Here is a 16378-nt window from a genome sequence, read left to right on the forward strand (position 1 = left end):
TGCTGCCGGGTACTGCAGATCAGCTCCTATTGCCTAGTGTGACCGTGTAAAGAAATATGTTGCATCTCTCTGTACACTTTACATCCAGCTGGAGGTGATAACAGATGATGGGGGTGCCATGTGTTTGACCCTCAACAATCTTATATAGTGGACCTATCCATCAGATAGGTCATCAATATCAAACTAGTGACAAAGCCTTTAATTTCAAAAGAAACAACTTATACATGTATTTTGTTTAAAATAATTTGCATATCTTTTTATAATTGTGATGTAGTGCGTAATGTATTTAGTAGTAGTCATCTATGAAAGCACACTAGGAAAAGTTCTCAGTAGTTTCTGAAAAAGAAATAAAACATGTAGACTAATTTTTATGGTTTAGAAACCTTGAAACACCCATCACCAATTGTGTACACCTGTGTCTCCATCTAGGTAAAATTTCAACCCCATTCACCACCTCATATGGTGCATCAAAATTTGCCTTGGATGGTTTCTTTGGTTCACTGCGACATGAACTTGCCATGAAAAGGATTCCTGTGTCCATCACATTGTGTATCTTGGGACTAATTGATACTCAGTCAGCCATGGAGAAAGTGAAGTAAGATGTGTTTTATATGGTTCAATTTTGCATGCCATTTACTTAAAGGGTTATTCTCAAGTTATGTCTTGAGCAGCACACAGCTCTTCTGGCTCCTTACTTGTTTTTGGGGAGGGTTGAGTTTATGATACGATGACACATTAATGGTCTGTCAGTACACTTGTTCTGAAGTCTAGACTGTTATGAATGCATAGATAACAGGATCTTTGAACAAGCCAAATTCCTAACCCATTAGAAGAACTGCTCTACAAACTAATGATGCTGGGGGCAGGTAATTTTGCAGGACTGATAACAGCAGCTCATGAGGTGAGAGGGAGGAGATTGAGGTGAGCAGTTAACTGCTCCATACAAATCAATGGGCTGGAGAGAGGTGGCTGGGAACTCAAGAGTCACCTCCTTTGCCTGGAATGTATGTACTGCGCTTGCTTTTGCAGGACCTGGTGGTCTAACACCTACAGCCCTGCTCATCATTATTGGCACCCATGAAGTTTAATTACATAATGTACAATATCTCCTGAAAAAAATTAATTAAGTGAAACAGTTTTTTTGTATAGAACACTAGTGTTAAATACAAAAGAGGAAATGATAAACAATAATTTAAAACCAAAAACAATGAGAGGGGAAAATAGAAAAACCTAAAGCTTGCTGTGACACTGGTATTGGCACCCTTTACATTAATTTTGTATGAAAACACATTTTGACTCGCTTGTGGTAAATCACAAAAGAGATTCACCTGTGATTAATTGTCGGTGCCCATGTGACATGAATTAGCCAATAAATGATTACTTCAGTGTTTTAAAAAGCCACATGGTAGGCCATGTTCCTTTGTCACAGTGGTGTAGACAAAGGAGCTGTCTGAGGACATCAGAACTGCTATTATTAGCAAATACAAGTCTTCCAAAAGATATAAGGCCATCTCCAAAGACCTTGAAATCCCAGTTTCAGCAGTGTGAAATGTTATTAAGAAGATTGCCAAGCATGGAACCGTCAAGAACCTCTCTGGACGTGGGGGAAAGAGGAAAATTGACAAGAGATGTCTTCAAGATTGGTGCAAATGGTGGAAAAAACATGTCAAACATCCGAAGACCTTAAGGCCAACCTGGAACAGTCTGGGGTCATGGTTTCAACAAGTACCATATGCGGCACACTAAACCAAGCAGAGCTTTATGGGCTTAGGCCAAGGAAGAAACCATTGGTGAAAAAAAGACATAAAAAGGAACGACTGATCTTTGCCAAAGAGTACCTTGACAAACCACAATCCTTATGGGAAAATTTTCTGTGGACAGATGAAACAAAAATAGAGCTTCTTGGCAATGCAAAGCAACAGCTTGTTTACAGACGGCACAATGAAGCTTATAAGGAAAAGGACACCTTATCAACAGTTAAGCATGGTGGAGTATCCATAATGCTGTGGGCTTGATTTTCTGCGTCTGGTACTGGAGGCCTTGACCGTATCACAGGTATCGTGAAATCAGAGAATTAGAAGAGATTTTAGAGCGAAATGTCCTACCCAGTGTAAGAAAGCTTGGTTTGAGTTGAACATCACAGGTCCTCCAGCAAGATAATGACTCAAAGTACACAGGATTGGTAGAAATAAAATGGACTGTTTTAAAATGGCCAGCAATGAGTCCGGACCTCAAACCCATTGAAAACTTTTGGGGTGAGCTGAAATCTGCCATTGGGAAAAAGAATCCTGCAAACATTCAAGAGCTTGAACAAACTGCAAAGGAAGAGTGGGAGAAAATTCCAGCTGAGGAGTCCAAGAAGAATATAGATGGCTACAAGAAAAGTTTGGAGGCTGTCAGCAATGCCAAAGGGTGTGCAACCAAGTATTAATTAGGAGTGCCTTTATTGCTGCACATGCTGTTTATTCTGTTTTTTCTTTGAAATTGCAACATCGAAGTTAAAAAATTGTGTTTTATTGTTGTATTACTTTGGACCACTAATTAAAAAATCCTGAGGATATAACTTTGGTACATTTCCATTTATTTCTGAAGATATTGTACAGGCTATGAAAAAATTAAGGGGTGCCAATAATGGTGAGCTGCACTGTATGTACACCATATCAGATAAAAGCTCTCATTGGAGGAGAATGACAGCAGATTGAAAAAGCAAGTCAACTGTAAAATGCTTATTTTAACGCTGTCTAACAAAAGCAATTTAATAACATGAGAATACCCCTTTAACAATGGCTTTATTCTGGCAAGGTCCAAATGATTGTATTTAGTGATGAGCGATCATGTTCTGTTTTTTAGCTTTTAAACAGTCGCAAATCATGCACACTAACATGATATTCGAGCACACTGCAAATACTCTGCGAGCACCCGAGCATGCTTGCCGAAAGGGTTAACAGAACACGCTCGCTCATCACTAATTGTATTACATTAATGAGACATAATACTACTGTAAACAAAGTAAATCTGACATGCTGAAAATATAGGCACGATTCAGTTTTGCATTTGTCTAAATTTTGGGCTTTTTCACTTGCGTCTTATTCTTTTAAATTTTTCCTTTTTTTTTAAAGTCTATTTTATATGTGTTAGCCTTTTTTATGTTTGTCATTGAGGCCGGGTTATGAATTTATGTCGATTCATCAATTGCGACTTTTTAAAAGGTTGTAACATTTTTGTGCAAATGTACTCCATTCCCACCTGTACGCCTGAAATTTCTGTGCAAATTTTGCAACATTTTAGCGGAACATGTGACTTTTTACGCTGAAAAGTTGAAAGATGGTTAAAGACATAAATAAAAAAGCATTTTTCTATTTTTTTTTGCGAAATTCATGAACAACTCCCACCATTTTGAAGAACGTCATAAAAAAGAGCAAAGCTTTGCTGTGCTAATTGCTACTGTGTTACCTGAAAATAAGACAGGGTCTTTTATTATTTTTTGCTCCGAAAGATGCACAAGGGCTTATTTTCAGGGAATTTTTTATATTTTTCCATGAACAACAATCCACATTTATTCTTGAACACAAAAATCAACATTTACCACAGTAAATGGTGGATGTGTATTCACCAAGAAAAGCAGAATCAGTATAAAAGTGTCCAGACAGTTACTGTACCGGCATACATGTAATAAAGTTAAACATATCTCCAATATGCACATATGAGGTATAGCCATGAATACATTATAAAGTACTCCTCTTGTTTTTAACCTTTTGTGATCTGTGATACAAGTAAATAAAGATATAATTTATCCATGGCTATACATCATTTGTGAATAGGTCTTTTTCAGTGCAGAATACAGCAGGACCTTCCATCAAGGAAAGCAGACACAGATAAAAGAAAATGTATTAACAACATTTAGATAAAATACAATTTATTGAAAACTGCAAACTAAAATATAAATATATCAATTAGCCAGTAGATGGCACCACATAGCAACAAATAATTCATCAAACGATAAGACCTACAATTTCCAAAAGGAATTGATACCACATCTATTTGTCATATCCATGTTGGGTAAAATTCCTTTTGGAAATTGATGGTGTTATCATTTGATGAATACTCCACTCAGGGTTACTATGGTAATTTATATGGTCTTACCTTTCTCTATTTATTTGTTGTTATGTGGTGCCATCTACTGGCTAATTGATATATTTATATTTTATTTTGCATTTTTCAATAAATTGTATTTTATCTAAATTGTGTTAATACATTTTGTGTTAATCTTATTACTGGTCCAGATGCACATTTTCGTATCTGATATACTATTCTCATGGTGCAGAATCATATATACAAGTCCTATAGTGGTGGGTTCATACTGTATTTACTATGGTTGAAATTACCTACTGCGTCACTGTCACGTTCCCCTGACAGCGGCTGGCTCCCCCTTGTGACCGGAAGGAGTATCATTCGCGCTCGGGAGCGGAGTGATACTGGTACCCGATCTGTGTATGAGAGCTACAGTGCAATGCATCTGTAATGGCGAGGGACCTGACAGTGACACAGATCTCTGTGTGAGAGCCCGTCCATCATCGGCACTTGTCAACTCTAATTGTTTGGGGTCTGGTGAGTGCGATTCTATTGGAGGTGTCTGCTTTCTTTGATGAAAGGTCCTGCTGTAGTCTTTAATTTTTTTTAGCTGCCTGGACACTTTTTTTATTGAACGCACCTAGAGCTTATTTTTGGAATAGGGCTTATATTTTAAGCATACTCCAAAAGGCCTGAAAAATGCTGGGGCTTATTTTTTCGGGGAAACATGGTATACTAGCTCTGGACTCTTTCTACAGTCCCCAAGATAGGCAGACATGACTAAAAAATGATTCTGATCAGCTTTAGAAGGAAAAATCCAATACTAACAAAACATTACCTTAACAATCCTGATACTCAAATAGCAATCTAAATTGCTAAATCCTAAATTGTACAGTATAAGATCCAGCGATAATAGGAGCATTAGTATCTAATCAATTACGCCATTTACCACTACACAAGATGTAGCTACACTACACAATACTTTTCATTTCCCCCATAAGGTTGCATTCACACATGATGTCCTTTTGCAGTGCATTTTTCTTATCAGACTGCGCACAAACCCATAAGTATGTCCTATCCTGAACCTCAAAATCGAATCAGAACAGGACATGCTCCGAGCTTCGCCGCTCTCATTCTCTGATACAGTTATTTCACATGGATGTGTGAATGCAGCCTAAGCCGGCACAATATTTTACCTCCAGATTCCTTTTCTACCATAAACAACAATAAGCATGAACCTCTTGACGTTGAGTAGAATTAATAAGCTCCTTTGTCTGTAACCCCTTCCCAACCGCAATTTGTTTTTCTGTTTTTTGCATGCTCATTTTTCCCACCCTTCTTCCAAGAGCCAGAACTTTTTTTTAGTTTGATTTCCACATAGCTGTATGAGAGCTGGAACAAGTTGTAGTTTTGATTGGTACTACTAATTTTACCATTCAATATAGTGCAAACCAGGAAAAAAAATCCAAGGGAAATTGAAATTGAGCAAAAAAAAAAAAGCCCCGCAATTCTGCAATTGTATTTTTGGTTTTGTTTTTACACGTATTCACTGTCTGGTAAAATGACCTGGCAATATTTTCTTTTTTTATTATTCAAATGGAAAAAAGAACTAATTACTTGTGTCACAAATTCTGAGACTCGTAAGGTTTTCATCCTCTGTTGATGGAGCTTTGTGAGGGATTGTTTTTTTGAAGACTGACCTGAAATTTTTATTGATACTATAGATAAAGCGTGTTGATCGCTTCTTGTTTAGAGTTCATAGATCAGACTTTTATGGATGCAGTGATATCTCATCTATATTTCTTACTTTATTTCTTTATTTGTAACAGCCAGTGATTTCAAGTTTTTGTATATTTTTTTTTTTTACTTTATTTTGTAGTCTCCTAGGAATGCCAGCCACAGGCTATTCTATATAGGAGCACCGTCATAGCAGGCACTGAGGTCTTTAGTAGACACCCAACTGCCATAGCAACCCATTGGCACCACTCAATGGTGTCGCGGGATAAAGGGGGGATGATGGGTGCATGGTATGGCAGGCCTCTGGAACTGCTGTGTCAGAAATTGACAGCGGCATTTAAGGAGTTAACAGAATCAGGAGGACCTTAGCCCCACCCACTGCTGTGAGAGCCAGTTGATGGCTGAATAACACAGCCATCATCTGCCAGTAATAATGCAAGGTCGTCTTCTGAGCCTGCTTCAAAGTCAGGGACCGGACAAATTATGTAATAGTACAAATATGTCTGGAATTGGTTTAAGCTCCACTCTAGTGATTTTTTTTATTTCAGCTTTGGAGTGGTGCTACTAATTTAATTTCCCTGCCCCCGTCTTATACTTACCAGCCGCCGTCTTCATCTGTTATCTGTTCCGCTTTGATCAGTCTTCTGCAGGTTGTGACCTGTCAGATCTCTCCAGTGTTTGCTGGGCTATCCGGAAGTCACTACTCTATGTAAATCTAAGAGAGCCAGAACAAAGCTCTGATAGACTTACATTGAGAGCTTGTGACTGTTACCGCTGACTTCCGGTCAGTCAGAAGTTGCAGTCACAAGATGGCGACCCGGGACTGGAGTGGTAATAGGAAGAGCTGAAGGAGGCGGCTGGAAAGTATAAGGCTAACATCAGGGAACTTAGTTTAGTAGCACCACTCCAGCACTGAAATAAAAAAACAAACTCTGGAGTGGTGCTTTAAGCCATTGACATTTTAAGGCCCATTTAGATGAGCCAATGTCTGGAATAATGCCCGTTCTTAATTATTGTCCCATGTCAAAAAAAATTGATGATGATGCATATAGTCCTTGATCTACATACATAGTGCAATACAGTGCCCAGACATCTGTTCACAAATACAGTGGTATACTATAAGAAATAGTACATATTATACCTAAAAATTGCCATAGTGTCAAAAAGTCCCCAAATAAATAGCGTGATACATGCCACCATTTTGCCATACAGTACCCAGATAGCCTTTTTTCATGCTATATAATTTCCCCATCTACTATATAATCGTCTTATCCCGTCTGTCTGTCTGTGTGTCTGTCTGTCTGTCCAGGAAATCCCGCGTCGCTCATTGGTCCGGCAGCGGCCAATCAGCGCCGCGGGATTTCTGAAAAAAGATGGCGGCTGTTAGCGGCTCATCTGCGGGACGGAGCTGAGCGGCGATGCAGCCGGGAGATGACCGGCGCGAGGCGCTCATCTCCCGGCCGGTAGCAGCGGAAGGACCGCCGGCGCCGCTGACCTCCATGCGGAAGGGAGGACCGGGGAGCGGCGCTGCGGGTCGGGATACTTCTGCTGCGAGCGCCCGCTATGTCCCGGGTTCTCGCAGCGGAAGTATCCGCACAGGCAGCGGCGCTCCCCAGTCCTCACCAAGACGATTCGATGATTGGTCGCGGTCTTTGGACCCAACCAATCACTGATCTTAGCGCAAAAGTTAAACATCGCTGTGCTGATTGGTCGCTGACACTGCCCGCGACCAATCACCGATTTGGGCGCCACATTTAAATATCGGCCGCGACCAATCACCACAGCGGTGTTTAAATGTGGAGCCAAGATCGGTGATTGGTCGCGGCCGATATTTAAATTTGGCGCCCAAATCGGTGATTGGTCGCGGGCAGCATCCGCGACCAATTAGCACAATAGTGTTTAACTTTGGCGCCAAGATCAGTGATTGGTCGCGGGCCAAGACAGCGACCAATCACCGATTTGTGCGGCAGATTTAAATAGCGGCCGCGACCAATTGGATGTCAGCGCCGCTCCCCGGTCCTCCCTTCACACCCTAGCCGCATGGATGTCAGCGGCGCTGCCTGTGCGGATACTTCCGCTCCGAGAACCCGGGACATGAGCGGGCGCTCGCAGCAGAAGTATCCCGACCCGCAGCGCCGCTCCCCGGTCCTCCTTTCACACCCTAGCCGCTGATGTCCCCACAGTTTCCGCATCGTGTTACAAAGGTCCGGACATTTGTGTTAAAAATCGCTGATTGGTCGCGGGCGCTGCCCGCGACCAATCACCGATTTGGGCGCCACATTCAAATATCGGCCGCGACCAATCACCGATCTTGGTTCCACATTTAAACACCGCTGTGCGGATTGGTCGTGGACGCTATTTAAATGTGGCGCCAAAATCGGTGATTGGTCGCGCCCAGCGTCGGCGACCAATCAGCACAGCGGTGTTTAAATGTGGAGCCAAGATCGGTGATTGGTCGTGGCCGATATTTCAATTTGGCGCCCAAATCGGTGATTGGTCGCGGGCAGCGCCAGCGACCAATCAGCGATTTTTAACACAAATGTCCGGACCTTTGTAACACCATGCGGATACTGTGGGGACATCAGCGGCTAGGGTGTGAAGGGAGGACCGGGGAGCAGCGCTGCAGGTCGGGATACTTCTGCTCCGAGCGCCCGCTCATGTCCCGGGTTCTCGCAGCGGAAGTACCCGCACAGGCAGCGGCGCTCCCAGGTCCTCACTAATACGATTCCGCTCCCCGCTCCTCACCAATACGATTCGCTGATTGGTCGCGTGCGGAGAGCGCGACCAATCAGTGATCTTGGCGCTAAAGTTAAACACCGCTCTGCTGATTGGTCGCGGCCGTTGCCCGCGACCAATCACCGATTTGGGCGCCACATTTAAATAGCGGCCGCGACCAATCACTGATCTTGCCGCCACATTTAAGCACTGCTGTGCTAATTGGTCGCGGACGCCAGCCGCGACCAATCAGCGAGCTTGGCGCCAAATTTAACCAATGCTCTGCTCATTGTTCGCGGACGCCAGACGCGTCCAATCAGCGAGATTGGCGCCAAATTTAAACAACGCTCTGCTGATTGGTCGCGGACTCCAGCCGCGTCCAATCAGCGAGATTGGCGCCAAATTTAAGCAACGCTCGGCTGATTGATCGCGGTCGCTGGCCGAGATCAATCAGCAGTATTGGTGCCAAATTTAAACCCCGCTCTGCTGATTGGTCGCAGCCGCCAGCCGCGAAAAATCAGCGAGATTGGCGCCAAATTTAAATCTCGCTCTGCTAATTAGTCGCAACCACCGGCCGTGACCAATCAGCCATATTGGCGCCAAATTTAAACACCGCTTCGCTGATTGGTCGCAGTGGCCGGCCGCGACCAAGCAGAGAAATTGGCGCCAAATTTAAACACCGCTCTGCTGATTGGTCGCTGTTACCGGTCACGAATAATCAGCATTATTAGTGCCAAATTTAAACACCGCTCTGCTGATTGGTCGCTGCCGTGACCAATCACCATTATTGGCGCCAAATTTAAATACCGCTCTGCTGATTGGTCACGTTCGCTGGCCACGACCAATCAGCATTATTGGCGCCAAATTTAAACCCCGCTCTGCTGATTAGTCGCGACCGCCGGCCGTGACCAATCTGCGATTTAGGCGCCAAATTTTAACACCGCTTTGCTGATTGGTCACGGTTGCCGGCCTCGACCAATCAGCGATTTTGGCGCAAAATTTAAACACAGCTCTGCTGATTGCGCCCGGTCGGCTGCATACCTATTCTAGAATACCCGATGCATTAGAATCGGGCCACCATCTAGTAATGTCCCCACCAGTTTCTATTATCTTTCCTGATCACATTTTCTGTCCAGTCTTCATAGGTGTCAGCTTCTTGTGGCTTGTGTAACATAGCCATCCTAATGGTAGGGTAACATATGGCTCTCCTGGACCAACCTTATAAAAAGCCTATGTTATGCTTCTCCTTCACATATGCGAAGCATTCATTTGGATCCTTGTAATGATGAAATGTAAACTATGATAGCTTGAGACGTCATGAGCGGTATGTCTGGACACCTTACTTACTCCTGTTTTGTTTTCCTCCAGAGATAAGATTGCCATGCCCGCCTATCCTGCCCATGACGCAGCGCTGGCAGTGGTGTCAGCTGGAACAGGTCGTGTTCAGGAGATGTACTATTCCTGGTACGTAAGACCACTCTGCTTCATCAGAGATTGGTTTCCACAAAGCAGAGCCTGGTTAATGCAGAAGACATATCAGTACACCCCAGAAGAGACATTGGTACCTTCCTGAGAGCAACACTTTAATAAAGAATGCTTGGATCTGGTAGAATTGCATATTTGTAGTTTTGTGAATTTTTCTGCAATGCATATATATACACAGATATTGCATGGCGTGTACAGCTTTGATAGATTAGCTTGGCGTGGAATAATTGGAAATAATGACAGTGGTTTCACAACAGTGCCTGTAATGAGTTGTACAGAGAGTTTCCAGCACTTGTACTAAAATGACCCAACACTCTCACTCCTGCTCCAATTCAGGGACTGATGTTGCCATGACAACTGCTGCTTTCCGCCTACAGCATAATACAACTTCTGTACAAAGTCACATCAGACACAGATGTCTTAACGTCATCACGAAGAAGCCATGCTTTTTTTCTGTAAAGAAAAGCAAATGTATCATTATGTAGGTACAATCACCAGGAGCCATACGGGGCATGCACTTTCCCTTTGATGATGACATATACTTACTATTGTGGAATAGTGCCTCCATTTGCAGTAAAGAAAGAAGGAAACACATGATTGAATTTTGTACATTGTCATTAAATACATAATGTTATATTACTGTATCCATGGGTTAACCTTCCATTGTTCAGGATGTGTTATATCATGACTTTAAATGTTTGCCCCAGCTAGAAAATTAGGGCTCGGGCTCAAAAGGGGGTTCTGAAAAGTAAATTATTACTAAATCCTCTAAATGGGTTAAAGTAAAAGAAGTAATACTCACCTGACTGATCACCTGCCACTCCAGTTCCAAAACTGCCTAGTCCTATTAAATCAGAGAATACGCGCTTTCACATGATATTAGGATCATTAGTCTAGTTGCAATATTCAAGATGCAGCACTGCTTTTTTTTTTTTCTCAGATATTCACTGTATGTAGTCCTTATGACAAGGACTAGTGATGAGCGAGCATGCTCGCTACTGCTTGGTACTCGCCCGAGCATCTGACTGTTCGAGATGCTCGGCGAGTACTTTCAGGCGGGAGCTCGAGTCCCCAGCCCGCATGTTTGGCGCTGTTTAGACAGCGAATAAACATGCGGGGATTGCCTTCACTCACTATAATTCCGCAGCTATATTAGTTGTGGCATTACACTGATTGGCTGGCTACATAGCATCATCAGGTCTATATCAGACCCGGTGACCCTAGCTCGTCAGTCTACCCTTCAGACAGGCAGAGTAGGGAGAGGTACTGCTGAGCTAGGGAGAGAATTGGAGAATTATTCAGATTATTAGTGAGGTATTAGGTATTCCACAGCAATATATACAAATCTGAACTAACAGTCCTTCTAAGGACTAATCCAGCTGCATATGTTATTCCTGGTGATAGCAAGAGTTAGGCAGGCAGAGGTTGTGGAGAGTGTATAGAGCAGAATAGGGTCCATTGCATGTTCTGTCTGCTGTTACAGATATCCATAGCTCTAGATATCAGGACTAATTTTTTTTTGCTCTTAATCCTGATTATTTGCTTAAAAAGCAATATAGTACACCATTTTTACTGCTCCATTTGCTTGTTAGCAGAATACAGCCAGATTTGTTTGATTTCATTCAAATTGCTGTATTTTAGAAATTTGTCCATCATCAGACGTGATCCAATATTATGCTGTGGTAATCGTGACATTTTTTGGATTGTGCCAAATATTACCCTCCATTTAAAGTCTGCCAGTTGTGTGTTGTTCAACCTATTCACACTTGGTCGCTGACCAATACCACATCTATAAGGCCACTGCCAAAAACCGTGGTCATCAGACGTGATCCGATATTACTGCCGTAATAATCGTTACATTTTTTTGGAGTGTGCCAAATATTACCCTCCATTTAAAATGGGCAAGGCACGTGGCAAGGGACCGGGAAGTGAACATGATGGTGATGGTGCACGCAGAGGCCGAGGCCGTGGGCAAGCTGAAATTGTGCCTGCTGAGGGAGCACAACAAGCACCCACATCATGTCGCCCTACCTTCCTGTCCCACTTTGTAGGGGGCCGCTTAACACCACTATTGAAGCCATAGTAATGTGAAAAGGTTGTTAGTTGCATACCAGATAATGCTTCCAGTCAGTTTGCCAACACCACCACCCTGTCTTCCACACGATCCAGTCTCAGTAGCCGTGAGTCTGGACCACATATTCCTCACCCTGATCCTCCTTCCTCCCACCATGTCGAGTGCCCGGAGACAAGTGATCCCACACTTGGACACTTCGAAGAGCTGTTCACTCTCCCATTTATAGATTCGAGCCTCTCGCCCAGCCCGCTTCAAGCGTGGCATAAGGAGATCGCATGTAGTGATGCCCAAATATTTTAGCAGCCATGGTCACACGAAGGCGACGGTGGGAAAGTGCCATTACTGTCGCAAGAGGTGGATGGTGATGAGACACAGTTGCCAGCAAGTCAGGAGGAGGCCCAGGGTGCGTATGTGGAAGATGAAGTGGTGGACGATGAAGTCATTGACCCAGCCTGGCAAGGTGACATGCATAGCGAGTACAGCAGCACAGAGGGGGAAGGAAGCATAGCACTACAACAGGCAGGAACAAGCAGTGGGGTGGCCTCAGACACAAGGCGGGCAACTGTTTTCCGGAACAACAACACGAGGGAAGTTGCCAGTCCAACTGTTAGGTCTTCCAGAGTCTGACTCTTTTTTAAAGACTGTCCAGTTAACCCCAAAAAGGCCATTTGCAACATCTGCCATGCCAGCTTCAGCAGGAACAGCAAAACTACCAGCCTGATCATCACCAGCATGCTCAGGCAAATAATATCAAAGCACCCGACTAGTTGGGTCGAACGCCAGGGTCCAGAAACCGTATCTGCGGGTGACACCACTGCCTGTACTGCTGTTGTGCATGCACGCCAATCTCCTGGCCATGGCGCAGGCTAAAATGCGCCACCAACCACCAACATCAGCAACCTCGTCTTTGTCCCAGTGCAGCGCTCAGTTGTCCCTACCCCAGTCCTCTGAACGCAAGCGCAGATTCGCAGCCAACCACCTACAGGCCACAGCACTAAACTGCCACATTCCTAGAATGCTTGCACTTGAAAATTTGCCTTTTAGGTTCGTGGTGTCATGCAAGGTGAGGGAAAGACTAAGTGCACAACAACGGGAAGAGGGGGAGAAATCCCAAACACTAGGGAAAGGGGGAGTGGAGACCCCTAGGCAGATCTGAAAACACCCTGGCTCCCCTAACGTTCCTAAATAGGTTCCGCACCTACGGCCAAGCAGGAAACCTAATCCCTGACTGCCCATAGCGATAGGCCCTAGATAGGGAGGGGACGGGGTGACTGATATTACCACCATACAGTGACCATATAGTGGTAATATCACTTCTACACTAGTGCTCTGCAGTCCATGTATGTGTACATTGTACAGGTACTCGCCAATGATGCTCTCACTGATCGTAGTAATTCATTTTCACTATTTTTCCTATTCAGCCCAGACCACCATGACCACTTCTTCCATCCATAACATGTGCCTGGAAATGTAGCACAGAGACATCTTTGGCTTAATGTTTTTCCAGGATTCACCTCACATTCCCCCACTTCTACACAAACCATATAGTGCTATAACTAGAGTCCTAGGCAATAATTGTTAGAACTCTCCTGTTAGGTTTTTTTCAGTTTGCTGGTCACATGACCATTTTTGCCTATTTATTCCGGCTCCGCCCTCCTGGTCTTGCTGGACTTCATTGTATTTACTACTCTTGAGCTAGCTTGGTGCTCTGTTGCCGTTCTCTGTTAGTTTTGCTAGGTCTTCTGACCTCTATGCTTTTTGTTGTGTGTTTGTCTTTGACTGCTACTATTTCTGCTAGGAGGTGTCCAAACTTATCCCAGTCCCTAGTTCTTGTAGGGATCCCTCCCTCACATCTATAGGTCTTCGTACAGACTAGCCGAGGACTTTAGCGGGTCTGATCGCAGGATCAGGTTCCCCGTTACATCGTAGGGATCTAGTTTAGTTCTATTGTAGGGACAGATCTCCTGTCTTTCCTTAGTCCCTGTAGCAGATCATAACAGTAAGTCCAGCCCTAAAAGAAAAAAAAAATTTTCTCTAAGGAAAGACCTCCAGTTTTCCATCATGGTCTCGGTTCAAGATTTGGCTCAACGTTTGCAGGGACTCTCTCTGGAGGTGGCCGAGCTCCAACAACACGTGAGTAGCTGTTCTGGAGCGCATTTTGTGGAACCAAAGGTACGTCTGCCTGATCTATTTTTTGGCGAACAACAAGATTTTTTTTCTTTTAAAAATGCTTGTTTATTGTATTTTCGTTTGAGACCCGGATCCTCTGGTGATGAATCACAGCGCATAGGGTTCATAATGTTACTTTTGCGCAAAGATCCTCAGGGTTGGGCCTTCTCTCTCCAACCTAGTGATCCGTGCTTTAGATCAGTGGATAGTTTTTTTTCTGCTTTGGGTTTGTTGTATGATGATCCTGATCGTGTCTCATCTGCTGAGTCTGAATTGAGACGTTTGAGGCAGGGATCAGGTAATGTGGAAAAATATTGTTCTCACTTCCGTCGGTGGTCTGCCCAGGTGGGGTGGAACGATTCAGCTTTGAAAAGCTTGTTTCTTGCAGGGCTAGGTGAAAGGGTTAAGGATTTACTGATTGCTTATCCCACACCTGGAAACTTGCAGGAGGCAATGCAATTAGCTATAGGGGTGGACAGGAGACTGCGTGCAAGGGTTAATGAGAGCAAATCCTCTGCTATGTCAGCTCCGAGTCCTGAGAGGGTCTGTGCTGACAATGGAGAGCCGATGGAGATTGGGGCGATGACACCCCGCTCTCAGGAAAAAGATCGCAGGCTTTCTGAAGGCTTGTGCTTCTATTGCGGAAATTCTGGTCATTTTATTAAGAACTGTGTGCTTCGTATGAAGAAAGAAAAAAAAAAATGGTCAGTTATGCCCGTATTGCCTGTTTAAATTCTAAGGGAGTATTCCTATCTGCCACTACTGCTGCTCAGGATGAATTAATTGAATTTCGGGTATTTGTGGATTGTGGTTCTACTCTGAATGTGATTGATGGGGGATTCTTGGAAAAACTTAGATTAGAACCTAAAACTTTGTCATCCCCTATTGCTGTGGTTTCTGTTGATGGCTCTCCCTTGAAGAGTGTTACTCATAAGGTCTGTGAATTTCCCCTCACTATTAATGGTATTCACCAAGAAAATTTGGATTTGGTGGTATTGGATAATTTGCCTTCTCCAGTAATATTGGGGTTGCCCTGGTTAAAATTGCATAATCCTGTACTGGATTGGTCTACCAATGAAATTAAGTCCTGGATCCCTAAGTGTTATGACAAGTGTTGTAACGGATGTATTGCTGCTGTGGATAAAGGGGAATTGCCTGTACCTATTCAGGATTTTAGGAGAGATTTGTTTGTTGAGTGTCATGAGTCTCGGTTGGCAGGTCATCCAGGAATTTCTGAGACCAAGAGACTTGTGGGTCGCAGTTTTTGGTGGCCTGGATGGCAGAAGGAAGTCATTAAGTGGGTGCGCCAATGTACTGTGTGTGCTAGATCCAAGTCTTCGCATGCTCCTGCTGCGGGGTTGCTTTGCCCTCTGGTGGTTCCTAGTGCACCTTGGACACTTCTGGCTATGGACTTTATTACTGACCTTCCCCCCTCTGAAGGTTTCACGGTCATCTGGGTGGTCGTGGACCGTTTTAGCAAGATGTGTCACTTGGTTCCCTTCATCAAACTGCCTTGCGCTAAGACACTCGCTAAGGCCTTTGTCAAGGAAATTGTCAGACTACATGGTGTTCCTACTGACATTGTTTCTGATAGGGGACCCTCAGTTCGTGGCTCGTTTTTGGCGTGCCTTTTGTGACAGGTTGGGAGTTCATTTGTCGTTTTCATCTGGATATCATCCTGAGTCTAATGGCCAGACAGAAAGGAAGAACCAGGATGTTGAGCAGTTCTTGCGTTGTTTTGTGGCAGACAATCAAGAGGGGTGGTCTGAGTTTCTGCCACTTGCTGAATTTGCTCTTAACAACCATACATCCTCTTCTGCTGGGTGTTCGCCTTTTTTTTGTTGTTCTGGGTGACATCCGTCTTTTGAGTCATTCTCCAAATTGGTTTTGGCTGTGCCTGAGGAGGAGAGTTTTTCCGGTGATTTGGAGAGAGTTTGGACGGATGTGAGTGGTAATCTTCAGGAGGCTAACAAAAAATCTAAGAGGTACTTTGATAGGAAACGGCAAGAGGTTTTGTTTGCTGTTGGTGACATGGTTTGGTTGTCCTCTAAGAATCTGCGATTGAGTATTCCTTCTAAAAAATTGGGTCCCAAGTTCGTAGGGCCCTTTAAGGTGCTTCAGATAGTT

The 16378-nt window shown here is 43.9% G+C and overlaps 1 protein-coding gene across 1 annotated transcript in view; it reads left to right on the forward strand.

Annotated features, from left to right (window-relative positions):
* The window catches only part of HSD11B1L (hydroxysteroid 11-beta dehydrogenase 1 like), a 151350-nt gene extending 141210 nt beyond the window's left edge, over positions 1-10140 (forward strand). Inside the window, 2 exon segments of the mRNA XM_073660444.1 lie at positions 430-595; positions 9892-10140. Coding sequence (XP_073516545.1) covers positions 430-595; positions 9892-10096 — 371 coding nt within the window. The 3' untranslated portion in view covers positions 10097-10140.
* The last annotated feature ends 6238 nt before the right edge of the window (positions 10141-16378 follow it).

The sequence above is a fragment of the Phyllobates terribilis genome, unplaced genomic scaffold (assembly GCF_046119375.1).
Source record: "Phyllobates terribilis strain yellow unplaced genomic scaffold, ASM4611937v1 Scaffold_1__5_contigs__length_1240528914, whole genome shotgun sequence".
In the NCBI taxonomy this organism is placed as follows: domain Eukaryota; kingdom Metazoa; phylum Chordata; class Amphibia; order Anura; family Dendrobatidae; genus Phyllobates; species Phyllobates terribilis.